We start from the raw sequence: 15,500 nt of genomic DNA on the forward strand, positions 1-15,500 counted from the left end.
TGAATCATGGCCCAGCACAGGCCCACAGGAAAAAATAAATATACCAGGACACCAGTGATCCCGGGACTGGCCCAATGATGGCTGCAACATGGGAACAACTTAGTGTCACCCTTCTGATGGCTATCCCTAATGTAACATAGCGAGGTGATTACATTTACATGGATTAGTGTCAGTCTAGATGACATATCATTTACTGGTAAGTAATATGTAGAAGGAACACGTGAGAACAGTAGAGGGAAGAAATACTGAATTCCTAACTACTTATTTACCTTAGCAGGACTTAAACATAAAAGTTATACATTTGTGGCTCAAAATAAATACGTATATGTCTAGTGAACAAATGATTATAATATATATGTTGCAAAGTGGAGCCTAAACTTCTTTGTTTTACACATAATACAGCACTCAAAAGTCATCAAATTAGTACTAAAATAAACCTGTCAAAACATATCACTATAGGCAAATGCCCAAACCACACTCATCACTAGCGTGGGACAAACGTGGGCAAGCTCAGAACACTACAGTGCGATCATCATATTCCCTGTCACTCCCAATAGACTGGTCAGACAGTTTTTAAGATTACGCCTAAGGGGTTCTACCGACATAAATGGCCACGTCTAGTCATGAGCCAGCTTGGAGGCCACCTTAGCTCCTATCTGCAGACTTTATGACTAGTAATTACTACCGGCATTACATTACAGAGGGACTGTAACAGAGCTCCTTACAGAGAATGAATAAAGGAGTATCAAAAAAATATAATTACCTCTTCACCTTTATTGAAGTTAGCAAAACTCCACGTCATATATAACAGGACACCATCCAGGTAACTGGCCAGCACCATATTATCAGAGTAGACGGCAAAGCTGCCTCTGTCTGGGATGAAAGACTGTTCCAGCAGCACCGGTACAGCGGCTTTGCCGTCCGGCCCATGTTCCTGGAATAAGGGAACATTTATATTCTTACACAGAAATGTACATAATAGCAATACGAGGTATCAGGGTTAGCCAGCAATTACACTCCTCAGTCACTATGCAATAGGTAGGACATAGTTAGAAAACTATAATAAGAGGAAGGAATAGCATTATACAGTATTATTACTCCTGAATGTAACGTCACAGATGCTGTGATCCAGCCCCTATCGCTTTTCTTGGTTATAGTTACGTTAGGCCACACAAGCACTATAACAAAAAGGCAGCATGTCATGCTGTAATTAGCGCGATTTTCCACTTCAGTTGCCATGAGAAAAGCACCTAGAACAATAACACATTATATACAAATAACACTGCTGTCACACGCTGCATGAATCCTGGGCATCAATCAACTCCAGAATGTCAGTCACCTATTATGTGACGGAACTAGTGAGTGTTGCTTTGTCCACATGATAGAGACAAAAAAAACTCACATTATAACGTCACTACTTCCAGCTGCGGCATCTATAAACCATATATACAGTAGTAAGGAAACATGTCCTCCTCCTTGTATATGCTATGAAACCTCACAATCCCCATAACTCTGCCACAATATGGGTCTAATTCAGAGGTGCACGCAAACTGCAAATAAATCCAATGTTACGTAGTCGAGTGATTTTTCTGCGATTGCACGAAAAACTTCAGAAACTCCTTACAGCACAGGTGTTATTGCGGGCATGCACAGAAGTGCTGCTGCAATCGGGTCAGATGGTACCAGAATGGAGCCAAAATCTCAGTTATGATCTGCCCATCTGACGTTGTATCTCAACGCAAAGTTTATTAAACAAACATTCACAAGTTCGATTTTACTATACAGGTGAACATTTACCCACTTCATTTTAAAATACATGTAAGAGACGTTTTATGAGACACATACAAGTAAATAACAGGAAAGAGGCAATGGAGGAGAGGTTATTAAATGGCACGTGTCGCAGTTGGTCAAGGTTAAGCACGGCGCAATAATGCCGAGATTTATTTCGTATACCTGAGAGTGGTGGAGAGATATTCCCCCCTCCGGAGATCTCAGCAAGTCTTTTAGTGCATCAGCCTAGTACTAATGTGCTGCGTTTTACCTCCTCTGACCGGTCCCAATGTGCAAAACCACAAGACGTCACATGCAGACAGACGCTGGCGCTATTCTGAGTCAGGCAATACTAGGGTCACTGCACATACCAGCAGGTAATCCTGCAGATGTGACAAAACAATAAGCCACAAAAGACAGCATACTGGTTTTAATAAAAGCTGCAGCTATATTGTTGCAGGAAAGAAGAGTTATGGCGGACTTACGTTTGTTACTGCTCTTTCTGCGAAGTACATAGGATCCACAGGGAAACATTGGGGGTGTAGTAGTGGATGAGGCATCCGGGCACCAAACAGTTAAAGATTTAGCTGTCCCAGGATGCATAGCTTCACTCCCATATAACCCAACCTCCAGGCACTGGTAGCTCAGTTTTGTTAACTAGTCCAATGCAGCAAGCAAGAAGGAGAGAATAAATAAATAAATAATGATGTTAGGCACATAAGAACACATTTTCACTGACAGGATAAGGAACCAGAGGCCAATGCCATACAAACCCAGAGAGGTCAGGTGCGTAAGGGTGGCCGCCCTGTGGATCCTATGTACTTCGCAGAAAGACAGTTAACAAAAAATAAGTCTACCATAACTCTTTTCTGCAGCAGGGTACATAGGGGATTTCCCAAAGCAGTATGTCAAAGGAGGGGACGCGCCTGAGTGGATAAGAGAATCCGGCGTCCAAAGGAAGCATCCTGGGAGGCGAATGTATCAAAAAGCATAAAACCTAAGAAACATGGGTACCGAAGACCACGCAACTGCCTTGCACAATTGTTCAGCGGACGCCCCACAGCGTGCCGCCCAAGAAGGTCTGAGTAGAATGGGCAGAAATCGAAGCTGGAACTGGAAGACCAACCCGAGTGTAAGCCTGTGCAATCACCATTCTAATCCATCTGGCTAGAATCTGCTTATTAGCAGGCCACCCACGTTTGTGAAAACAAAAAAAGGGCATCAGAATGTCTAAAGGAGGCAGTACGGGGTCCACATAGACATGTAGAGCCCTAACCACGTCTAAAGAACGCTCTCTTTAGTCGACAAGTCCGGCAAGATGAAGGCCAAACCACAAGAGGACAGCACCTTAGGGAGGTAACCAGGTCTAGTTCGAAGAACAGCTTTGTCACGGTGAAAAATTAAAAAGGGAGGATGACAGGAAAATGCACCTAAGTCCGAAACCCTCCTTGCCGAAGCAAGAGCCAGTAGGAAGAGAACCTTGGCCATCAGCCAACTGATTACATCAGATTCAAGAGGTTTGAAAGGGGCTTACTGAAGAGCCTCCAACAAAATAGATCGATCCCATGGTGACACTGGAGGGACATAGGGAGGCTGAATGCGAATAACGCCCTGAAGGAACGTGTGCACATCAGGAAGGGAAGCAATCTTGCGTTGGAACCATATAAACAAGGCAGAAATGTGTACCTTGAGAGAGGCAAGATGAAGGACTAGGTCTTTATCTCTTTTTAGAAATATGGAATGGTGTAACCTGGGCGCCCACTTTCAGTGGCTGGGTGCAAGCATAATAACTGATGGTTCACTTTTTAAACCAGTATTTACAGAGTCATAGGTTAATACCTCCAATAAATGTAATAAAAGTGTGTTAAAATGACAATAAGTTTAATAAAATAAATCATACATAAAACAGAATAAGGACATATGTCCCAATTTCTAAATAAAATGAATCGTACCAAAAAGGTAGCAAAGGAGCTGCAGGTGGTATAAATGGCAGGGTGGTCCAGACTTCACCCTGCTCTGGCTCCTGAGCTTACCAATGGAAGTTCATCCACAAACGTCCTGGTCCCAAACGTATGGATGTCCAATAGCCAAACGTATAGATGTCCAATAGCCAACGTGTTTCGAGATGTATAATCTCTTCCTCAGGGCTTGATGGTCTCACTGTGTATCCAGATGGGCTTTTAAAGATGGTGGGTATGTACTTCCGGTTCGGGGTTCACCGGAACCGGAAGTACATCTCTTTGAAGAAAAGCCAATATTCGGGAAGTCTTGAACTTAGTGGCATCATAATGTTTACCAGCGCACCAAGTGAAGTAAGCGTGCCATACCCTATAATATAAATGGGCAGAGGCCGGTTTACAGGCCTTCAGCATAGTCTGTACGACCACCTCAGAAAAACGTTTTGACCTCAGAAGCGAAGCTTCAAGAGCCACACCATCAAAGACAGAAGGCCAGGTCCGGATGAAGGCAAGGACCCTGGTGTAGAAGGGGTTGCTCTGCCAAAAGTTCCTGCAGATCTGAGAACCAGTGATGTCTGAGCCACGCTGCAGCAATGAGAATGAGCTTTCCTCCTTCTTCGAGATAAAGAGCCCACTCTCCATCGTGAACATCCTGACAACTGAGGAAGTCTGCTTCCCAGTTGAGTACACCCAGGATGAACACCGCCGATATGATCGGAAGATACCGTTCCGCCCAATGCAGGATCTTGGACATTTCCATCATTGCCATGTGGCTTCTAGTGCCGTCCTGATGGTTGATATAGGCCACCGTGGTGGCGTTGTCCGACTGAAGTTGAACTGGTCTGTTCTGCAGGACAGGGCGAGCCAGAGTCAGTGCATTGAATACTGCTCTCAACTCCAATATATTGATTAGAAGCAGAGATTCTACCCTAGTCCAATGTCCATGAAACGAGTGTTGCTCTGTCACCACTTCCCGGACATGAAGACTGGCGTCTGTTGTCAGCAGGACCCAGTTGGGGATCCAGAAGGGATGGCCCTTGCTCAATCGCTGGTCCTGTAGCCACCAGGTCAGCGAAAGGCGAACCTCCAGAGTCAAAGAGATCATTTGAGATCTGATTCGATGAGGCAGGCCATTCCACTTGGAGAGGATTAAGCGTTGTATAGGGCGGGAATGAAACGGAGCGTACACGACCATGTTGAAAGACGACACCATTAGACCGAGAATTTTCATCGCAGAGTGTATAGACACTCAAGGATGGTGAAGGAAGTGACGTATTTTGGTCATAGAGGGCGCAAGGCGTTCCACCAGAGTACCCAGGAGTGTTGAAAAGACTTCCCATGGGGCTCCTGCGCGGGGGCAGGAGCAGCAGACCGACTGGAAGGTGTATAACAAACAGCACAAAGACCGTCATTTAACATATCCTCCTCAGATAAACCGGCTGAGCACACTCTGCAGGAGAGCAATACAGGGGCAACAGCCTGTTTGCGCCCTTTTTTGTTAGACATAGTAGAAGGACAAAGTGGGCGTATACAGTAAAATATTAAATATAAGGGGTACAGGGTATTATGCGACTGCAACACACACATACATACATATATACATGTATACATATACACACACAATCTGAGTACTATCCCGAATAACAGTGATAGATATCCGAGATACAATGAAAGTGAAACCAGACAGCAGAAGAAGGCACACAAATCACACATAATGCAGAAAATTATACAATACTGCTGCAATGAACCCTTATATCAACTAACACAGCCTTATGAGGCAGGTAGGATAATTTAAGTGATGTAAAAACCTGTCCTGTTTAGCTGTTTTTACAGAGGACATTGCCCAGTAATCCCAAAGACCTGCTGCTGCTATGCTGTAAGATGGCTGTCCGGTCTCTCTGAGGGAAGAGGGAGAGTGAGAAAACTCAAGGGTGGGAAATATGCAGTAGATGGCGCCCAGAGAAGGGGGAGGGGCTGCAGCTCAAAGTGCTGCCTCCCCTATGCTGGTCCTCAACCCCAGGTACTATGGTCCTTATTAAAATAGGTGTTAATACACGTAGACCTGTGCCCTCCTGCCGTGGTGGTCTAGTGGGGTCCCTGCTTGAAGACAGTGTCCACACCAGCCGCGATTTAATGGTGGTCCCGCTAGGAGACCCTCTTACCTGTCCCCACGGTGTCGGCCACGCGGTCCAGGGTTCAAAGCCGCAGCAGTGCCAGTGCCTTGGAAGTCCTTGCTGCAAGTACCCGAACACAGCTAGCAGGAGTATGTGGCGCCAGCGTGGGGGGTGATGGAGCTGCAGCGCTGAAGTCAATTCGACTTACAGTGCTGCTAGCTCTGAGAAAAAAAAAATTTCAATTGAAGTTAAAAAAAAAAAAAAAAAAAAGGAAGAAAAAAAGATTTCTGGGCTGGTTGTTCAGTGCACCTGCTATTGCTGCAGGCGCCAACTTAAAACTGAGCTACCATGTGATTTTCACACTAATCGAATGACATGCATATCTACGTTAGGGGCCACCTCCCTCTTTAAACAGTCCCCAGCCGGAAGAGAATTGGAATTCCATTTTGTGACAGGACGGTACCGTACGGAAGCACTCGCCGCTTGCCGCGTCCCGTTGACTGCGCACAGAATGGAAGGTCAAGCCGCACGAGGCCTGACCACATAGGGGATTCCCGCTTACCGTCAGTAACCGCCTGTTACTGACTCCACCCACTGCGCTGTGGGCGGGTTCTTGCTGCCACCACCAAACTCCTAACCTGCCGTGGCGTTTGGAACCACGGTTCTGCTCTGTATGTGCCGACGCACTGCCTTACCACAGCTGTGTGGTGTTGACGAATCCCCTCTAGCCACTTGCTAGGCCTCTACCGGTAGCTGGCGGAAGGCGGAGCTTGGAGACGTCAGGTGCTTCCCTGGACAGCCGGAGAACGGGGCTAGGTTTGGCCTAACCCTGTAGGTCACAAGATGAAGCAGTCTTCTTGAGGCAAAGGTGTTTATTGCTCAAATAACCTTTAAAAAGGCTCCTCCCTATTGCTAGGGGCAACAGCATACAATCAAGATGTTTTCAGCAGAAGAAGATGTTACAATACACCTGGAGGCTCACAGGCATCCTCTTTTTATCTCAGTTCTACACACAGTACCACAGGGGGGTAAGCCCTCCCTGTCTTCTCCAACCAATCAGGTTATCGCAGAAAATATAAAGAAATACAAGTTTACATTTCAAAAGTTAAGACTTAGATAAAGCACATTCCTGCTCCTCTTCATATATAACCAGACCAGTGGCTTTCCCAAACACAATCTGATTATCATCTTCCTGTCTCTTTCACAAATGTAAATGTAACTTGCATTTCAATTGCATTCACCCTCTCACACATAGACAACGTTCTTATACTGTGAATGAAACATAATCTGCATCACACATAATGCAGCCTAAGAAATGTTACGTCAAACTGTTGTTGAATGAAACCCACTAGTTTGCATTTGTAAAACAATCTGATCAACACATGTTCCTGTCTCTCTAACATCTCCATGCAAACCCAGTTCACACAATATTCAGAGAAGACAGCAACAAATCCTTTCACCGCCATGTGTCTATAAAGTTACACAGAGACACATCTCAATCTCAAACAAATGGCTTGTCCATACACCCCTTTCCAGGTGCCATGGTCATCAGCATCTCAATTCCTAGGTGAGGAGCTTCCAAGCCATTTGTCCACAAACGTAAATGCATTTTAAAACCAACACAGCTTACACATTCCTTCTAAGTGCTGGCATTTGCTGCAATGTAAATGTGCAGTCTTACAACTGTGCCTATTGCCTTAAATATAACATTGGTGAAAACACAGTACTAAATATATTTTTAAATACCCGGTGCCTAGCACCCACACTACATTTAAAGATGGTGCTTAGCACCAGTGCACAGTTTTAAAGTGGCGCCAAGCGCCCATTGTCCCTTAATATGGCGCCGGGCACGAGGATTAACACCTTCAGTGCCGCAGCCGCCATTACACGTGTGGCTGGTTGGTCTCTCCGGCCACACATTTCCTTGGAATTCTAAATTTCTTACTGGGCGTAGCACCAGCCTCTTCCATAATTTCCGTCAACTGTTCTGACCCAGGAAACTCAGTCCTAACTGTTTTGGGACGTTTAAACACAGGTGCCTTAGATTTTAACACAGGCTCTGCTGATTCTTCTAAGGATAGAATGGCTTTTATCGCATTAATTAACTCAGATATGTCCACTGAGCTGAGACCTTCCTCCTCATCTTCGTATGCAGAACCGGAGTGTAATAAGTCTACATCCTCCGACGAATCCTCATCTGAAACATGTGTAGACTGTGAAGATGTTGTTTCATGTCTATGGGATTTACTTACCACTGGCCTTTCAGCCTGTTTTTGTTGAGAGGCTGTTGCTTCCTCTGCTGGATGTGATAAACCCCAGGTGGAATGCTGCATGTAAGGGTTAATAGTGTAACCTATCCCTGGTACAGAAGTTGGAATTATCCGCTCAGCTATACTGGATGTCTGTGCAAACATAGCCCAAGGGAGTTCTTGCACCTGTGTCTGCCTTAGATTTTTCAAGAGACTTTGGTGAAAGCTAAAACAATTTGCACACAAACCATTCTGAACCAGATCCTGAGAGGTTAACCCAGCTTTGCAAGACAAACGTGACATGAGTGTTGGTGCTGGTTTGAGTGTATTTTCCTCACCCTTACCACTCTTAGACATGATAAATAATCACGCACTTGCACAGTGTACTACACAATTTGTGAATGTAACCACTTTAAATTGTGTTAAAGTGACATACAATTCGACCCTACCCTGCTTTGCACTAGCATTGAGGATCGGAATAGACAGAAAAAACTGACAGAATTATAGTAAAGTCAGCAATCACACTAGCAATCAGTCACAGGTTATACATTAGTATAATAAGCAATATGAGCACATAATCAGCTAACACATTTCAAGTATGTAGGAGAAACATATTACTGCAATACCTTATATAGTATTTAACCGTATTCCGTAGCACAGCGAAAGAAAACAGTAATAATTATAAGACTCATATGCATTAGGCACTTATCCAAAGGTAGATAGAGACTTGGGGGGTCATTCAGACCCGATCGCTGGTGTGCGTTTGCGCAGGCGTGTCCAGCCGTTGGAAGGGAGGGTTCCTGACGTCACCCCTGGGCCGGATGATCGCACTGGAAGAGTAAATCCTGAGCTGTGCAGAGACTGCACAAACTTTTGTTTGTGCAGCTCTCTGAACATGAGATAGCACCCCTGCACAGCGACTACCCCCTCCCCCTGTAGGCGGCGACTACCTGATCGCATGGATGCAAAAAACGCACCCTAGCGATCAGGTCTGAATTAGGCCCTTGGTGCTGTATTACCCGTGCTCAGTAGAGTGGGACACAGGGAAAATCACCCCGCTTCCAGGACCAATCAATACATTAGCGTCTGGATACACTCGGCGTTGACTAATAGTGTACACACTCGTCCCATGAACCTACAGGGAACACAGACGCCCAAGTGAACTCTGACTCTCCACTGCTGACATCAAACCTAGGTATCGCGGCCTCATATTACAACTGGAGCCTATGATCCCTAAGGCCTAGCGCTGGGGCACCCTAGGTGGCAGCCGCGTCAGCAACTGTTTGGTAGTATCCTCCCAAAACAGTGCAGCTGTGTCCACGTTCCCCCTCTAAGCAGAACCGATGCCTTACCTTCTTCCCCGTGCTCCAGCCACAGCCTGGTAACGTCTCCTGAACTTGCTAGTATATCCGACACAGGCACCCGCTGAAAGAGCACTGTACTCGTGGGTAAGCATTGTCGCGACTCGGCGAGGAGTTGTTGGAGCGTCTCTTTCTAAGGTACGTATAAGACACTTTTTAGAAAGGTCACTCAAGAAAAATAGTAGGAGTATAAAAATAAAATAAGAAAGCTTATGGCTGCTAAAAAAACAGCAGCACTCTTGACCCTGGTGTCAGTGGATCTCAAATGGCTGCCAAAACTCTTTTAGCTTGATATTGCTTCAACCAGAAGGGTATCTGACTTGGGAGCCCTCTCTTGTCATCCTCCATTCCTGATTTTCCACCCACATAGGGCAAAAAACTGATTTGCTGCATATTGTAAGGGGAAAGTTTGCTGACTGGACAGATAGCAGCATCAATGACACTCAGGATTCCGACACCTGCGTGGTAACTATGCTACTCCTAATCCCTAACTTTCCTTACCCGCAGCCTGAGCCTAGCCTCCCCCTCCTGCGGTCTAACCCTCTTCGGTGGTGCCTAACCCCACCAACCCTAACGGCCAAAACCTAACCCTTCCTCCCCCACTGCCTAACCCTAAGTGCCCTCACCCGCAGCCTAACACTAAAAAAAAAAACCTGTCCGCCCTTCTCTCAGTCCCAGCAGCCATTCGTTCAGGATCCCGGACCTGGCATTGCGTTCCATGTCAGGATCCTGGCATTGATATTCTGAGCAGCATCGGGATTCTGCCAACAGTCTTCCGACTGCCAGGAACCCGACCGGATCCCCTTTGTAAGTATGCATGATCCAATCACACTTCAGTGTTAGGTTTAGGGCATCAGGGGGTAGTTGGAGTATAGAAGAGCTGCAATTTTTTTAATTTGTCCAGCAATAAAGAACATACATTTTGCAAGGAATTCCTTAAATGTTTTTGAGAAGGTAGAAACTAAATTACCTGTTCATGTTATCCCAACTATCAAAGCATACAGCATTACTGATACAACCTAAGGCTAGGTACACATCAGTATGGTGTGTTCCCGACTGACATATCGTGTCACCCGTACACACTGCACGATGCAGTGGTGCAAAGGCACGATGTACCATGCCATGCTGAACTGAGCAGCACGGCACCGTTAATGACATCTTCTGATTGACCGTGCAGCCTAGCCAACCAGTAGATATCGTTTGTAACCTGCGGGAGCGCACATTCATGGGTACACACTGCACGATACAGACGATATGTCATTCCTGGGCAAAATTATAACGACCCATCTTACTGATGTCGTCCTGGTGTGTACCCGGCCTAATAGCCAAGTAGCTATAAAAATAAAGTTATGTATTACATAGCAAAAACAAGCTGTATTATTTTAACTGCTAGAGCCATTTCCAACAATTTCAACACAGACATGAGTCTAAAGGCATTCATATGACAAGAAGGCTGCAATTATATTTAAATAGCCTTTTCTGTACCACATTTTGCATGGTTGTAAGGAAAAGGATTATACAAATACATATGGAAATGATAAAGTCACAGCTGGATTACCATCTTCCAACAACAGGTGTGAGACAGAGCATTGAGGGAAAGCTTGTTCCTGCAACAGGATTCTAAAAATCTGTTTTAATGAAGAAAAAGACAAAAAAAAAAAAGACAATTATAATAAGTAAATCTAGTCATAAATTGCAAAGTACATCAACATAATCCAGTGATATTGTTAAAAGGAGAGTTGTGGTAGACTTACCTTTGGTAACTCTTTCTCCAAAGTTCATAGGGTCCACAGGGAAACAATCGGGGTTGTAGTGGTGGATGTTAATACAAGAACCAAACAGTTAAAGCATTCAAACGTATCCCAGAATGCTCGGCTTCCTTCCTCTATAACCCCGCCTCCAGGCACAGGAAGCAAAAAAGAAAGAAGAAGATGTTAGGAATATAAGAACACATTCTCACGGATAGGAGAAAAGAACCAGAGGGGTCAGGTGCGTAAGGGTGGGTGCCCTGTGGACCCTATGTACTTCGAAGAAAGAGTTAACAAAAGGCAAGTCTACCATAACTCTCCCTTTCTTCAGCAGCGCACATAGGGTTTCCACAGGGAAACATTGAGGATGTCCTAAAGCAGTACTTCAAGGGTGGGGACGCACCTGAGAGGATAAGAGAATCCGGCGTCCAAAGGAAGCATCCTGGGAGGCGACTGTATCAAAGGCATTAAACCTAAGAAACGTTTAGACCGAAGACCACGTAGCCGCCTTGCACAATTGCCGCCCATGAAGGTCCTACAGACCGAGTAGAATGGGCAGAAATCGAAGCTGGTACTGGAAGGTCAGCTCGCGTGCAAGCATGTGCAATGACCATACTGATCCATCTGGCCAGTATCTGCTTAGTAACAGGCCAGCCACGATTGTGAAATCCAAAAAGAACAATGAGGGCGTAAGAATGTATGATAGGACAAGTATGTTCAACGTATATATGTACAGCCCTAACCACATCTAAAGAACGTTCCCTTGCCAACAAGTGTGAGACAAAGGCCGGAACTACAAGCTTGTGATTAAGGTGAAAAGGAGAAACCACCTTAGGGAGGTAACCAGGTCTGGTTCGTAGAACTGCCCTGTGTGGGTGGAAAATCAGGAATGGAGGATGACAGGAGAGGGCTCCCAAGTCAGATACCCTTCTGGCTGAAGAAGTATCAAGCAAAAAGAGTTTTGGCAGTTAGCCATTTGAGATCCACTGACACCAAAGTTTCAAAGGGAGCCTCTTGAAGAGCGTTCAACACCACAGATCCCATGGAGCCACATAGAAAACGCAGAAATGTGTACTTTGAGAGAGGCAAGACGAAGGCCTAGATCTAAACCTCTGAAGAACAGCAAGTATTCTAGAGGTCCAAAATGTAGTGGCATCATAACACTTGGCAGCGCACCACGTGAAGTAAGTGTGCATACTCTATAGTAGATCCGTGCCGAGGCCGGTTTACGGGTCTGAAGCATAGTTTGAATCACGGCCTTCGAAAAACCTTTCGCCTTTAGGATCAAATGATTCAAGAGCCACGCCGTCAAAGACAGTCGGGCCAGGTCCGGATGGAGACATGGGCCCTGACAGAGAACGTCTGGCCATTGAGGAAGTTGAAGAGATCGCTCCACTGAGAGACTCTGTAGGTCTGAGAACCAGTGTAGTCTGGGTCACGCCTCCTTCTTGCTTGAACTTCCGAAGGACCCTGAATGCACAGATACTCGAGGACGGTGAAGGAAGTAAGTGTCGTATATTGCTCTGTAGTTTCAAAACCCTGTCCGGTGATGGGTACAGTCAATGACTAAGTGTCTAGAAGTGCTCCCAGATGTACCATCTTCTGTGAAGGAGTAAGGGAGGATTTCTTCCAATTCACCAGCCAGCCGTGATGTTGCTGGAAGGCTACTGTCCGTTGGAGATGACTGAGGAGAACATTGCGAGTGTTCGCCAGAATCAGCAAATCGTCTAGGTACGGAAGAATCCGGATACCTTGGCGACGGAGATATGCTGTCATGATAGTCATGACCTTGGTAAAAATTTTAAGTGCCGTAGCCAGGCCAAACGGAAGAGCCTGGAATTGATAATGTTGGTTGCAAATAGCAATCCATAGTAACTGCTGATGCGAAGAAGCAATAGGAATATGCAGACACGCAACCTGTATATCCAGGGAATCAATGGAGTCCCCAGGTTCCATGACTAGAACTATGGAATGCAATGTTTCCACGCAAAACTTGGTAACCTTCACAAACTTGTTTAAAGATTTGAGATTGAAAATAGTCCGATGTGACCTGTTTTTGCCAACACGCCAGCCTCAGATAAAGCTCTCTGAACATAGTAAGAAGCAGACTTGGGGGTATAGTCAATTAAAACCTGATCCATTCCTACATGAATTTGTCGGAATGGATCCAACAGAACCTATTCAATGCAGCCAAATCAGAATGGATTTGGCCATTCCTGACATCTCAATCCGACTTTAAAAAAAAGTCGGATTGAGATGAGGGTGCTGAGGGAGAGCAGCGGGGAGACGGGAGTGAGCAGCGGGGAGACGGCGGTCAGCAGCGGCTACAGCAGCTTAGCCGGAGGATGGGGCACAGTCGCCAGACCTCACCGCAGCGTCCACCTGGCTCCAGCAAACGGGACCTCAGGGCCTGATTTGGCACCGTTTCAGACAGAAGCACGCAGATCGGCTGATCCACGTGCTTTCCATCAAATCGAATTCCCCGACTTGTCGGATAAAAAAGCTGGGGACTGAATAGATCGGAACCCCTTCCAACCTGAAAAAGTCGAAAACTGCCATCTTTTCGACAAGACCAATTTCTACACCAATTGAACATACCCCTTGATAGGAGTTAAATACAGTCTGCATTCATCTGACATATCCGAAGGCAGTTTTTCTTCAATTGCCTGTACTCACCCATGCTTCTGTAACCTTTGCGGCCCAGGACGCTGCAACAGTGGGGGTCTATGTATAGCCCCTGTGAGGGAATAAATAGATTTCAGACAGCTTTCAATACATTTGTCTGTCGGTTCCTTCAGTAAGGTGACAGTGGTGATAAGCAGAATGGGCTACACCATGAGACGGGTGACATGAGAGTCCACCGGAGGTGGGGTTTCCTACCCGGCACAGATAGCTGCTGGCAGAGTATAGCGAGCTTTCCCACGCTTAGACAAAGGGAACTTCTTACCTGGCATGTTCCAGGGTTCCTGCCTAATTTCCAATAAATGGTCAGAATGGGGAAATTCTGTATTAATCACCTTTGCTTTTTAAACACATCAGTTTTCTTAGTAACCGGTGTGGGTTCTTCCTCATCTGAGAGTTGAAGAATACGTTTAATAGCTGCCACTAGGGCAGGGACAACTACCAAAATTCCTCTGCAGCACAGTAGTCTGTGTCAGAGAGATGTGTATGCTCATCTTTCTCCTAAAATGACACGTCTGAGAGGACTGTGGATTGGGAGGATTAGGTAGCCTGCTTAGAGGAACCAGGGGCATGTGTATGCCCAGTAAGAACCTTTTGTCTAGACAGAGCTTGTGTTAATTGATGCATCTGATTAGACAGGGTATCCGCCCAAGGCGGATTTACCATTGGTACTATACTGGGTGGTAGTGCCATAGGGGGGCCCCTAGGGGGCGTAAGTCGGTCTACCAGCGTACACAACAGTTTTAGAAAAGGCTGCCCAGGGAGGCTCTTGCGGAGGCAGGAGCAGTGGACTGACTAGGAGGTGTACAACAGTTAGCACAGAGGCCATCCTGTACAATATACTCTGCAGTTAACCCTGCTGAGCAAACTCTACATGAGAGTAACACAGGGGATTCTGCTTATTTACATCCTTTTTTGTTAGACATGTCAGTAAAACAAAGTGGACGTACCCTGCACACTGAATACAGTGATATCCAAGTGCAGAGCTTAGTATGTGACTGAACACAGCTAAGATTTTAGATAAATCGATAAATAAAAATAACCCTGAATGCACCTAAGCTCTAGGGTACAGAAAACACAGGGATAGGTATAGAAGATACACTGGAAGTGAAAACAGACAGAACTAGCACACAGTCACATTTACAATGCAGAGCATATACAATATTACTATATTGAAGCAGTTAGTATATATACTGTAAGTGAAATGTAAAAACCTGGCATAGCAGACGTTTTTACAGGGAAACTTAGCCCAGCATTCCCGGAGACCTGCTTGCTGCCTTGCTGTGAGATGGCTGCCCAGGTCTCTGTAAGGGAAAGAGGGAGAGTGAGGCAGCTCAAGGGCAAAAAATCAGCAGTAGATGGCGCCCAGAGCTGGGGAGGGGCTACAGGTCAAGCACCACCTCCCCTATGCTGGTCTTCCACCCCAGGTACTTTTTGAGCCTTATTAAAACAGGTCTATGAGACAGTGTCCACGCCAGCATCGCGGGCTGTCTCCATGGACCGCGGCGGGCTGCGATTTAGATGCAGGTCCCATAGAGGAGGCCCTCTTACCTGCCCCCCCCCCCCCCCCCGAAGCTGGCAAAGCAGTTCTGGGGACCCCACAGCAAGCGGTGCTCAT

The 15,500-nt window shown here is 46.0% G+C and overlaps 1 protein-coding gene across 2 annotated transcripts in view; it reads right to left on the reverse strand.

Annotated features, from left to right (window-relative positions):
• Positions 1-15,500, reverse strand: part of C1H5orf34 (chromosome 1 C5orf34 homolog) — a 99,851-nt gene that overhangs the window by 49,534 nt on the left and 34,817 nt on the right. For both annotated transcript variants that reach the window (XM_063961751.1, XM_063961761.1), the window contains exons 7-8: positions 11,011-11,080; positions 764-934 (exon numbers count right to left, since the gene is read on the reverse strand). In XM_063961751.1, the coding sequence (XP_063817821.1) occupies positions 764-934; positions 11,011-11,080 (241 nt within the window). The remainder of the gene's footprint in view (positions 1-763; positions 935-11,010; positions 11,081-15,500) is intronic.

This window comes from Pseudophryne corroboree, chromosome 1 (genome assembly GCF_028390025.1).
Source record: "Pseudophryne corroboree isolate aPseCor3 chromosome 1, aPseCor3.hap2, whole genome shotgun sequence".
Lineage (NCBI taxonomy): Eukaryota > Metazoa > Chordata > Amphibia > Anura > Myobatrachidae > Pseudophryne > Pseudophryne corroboree.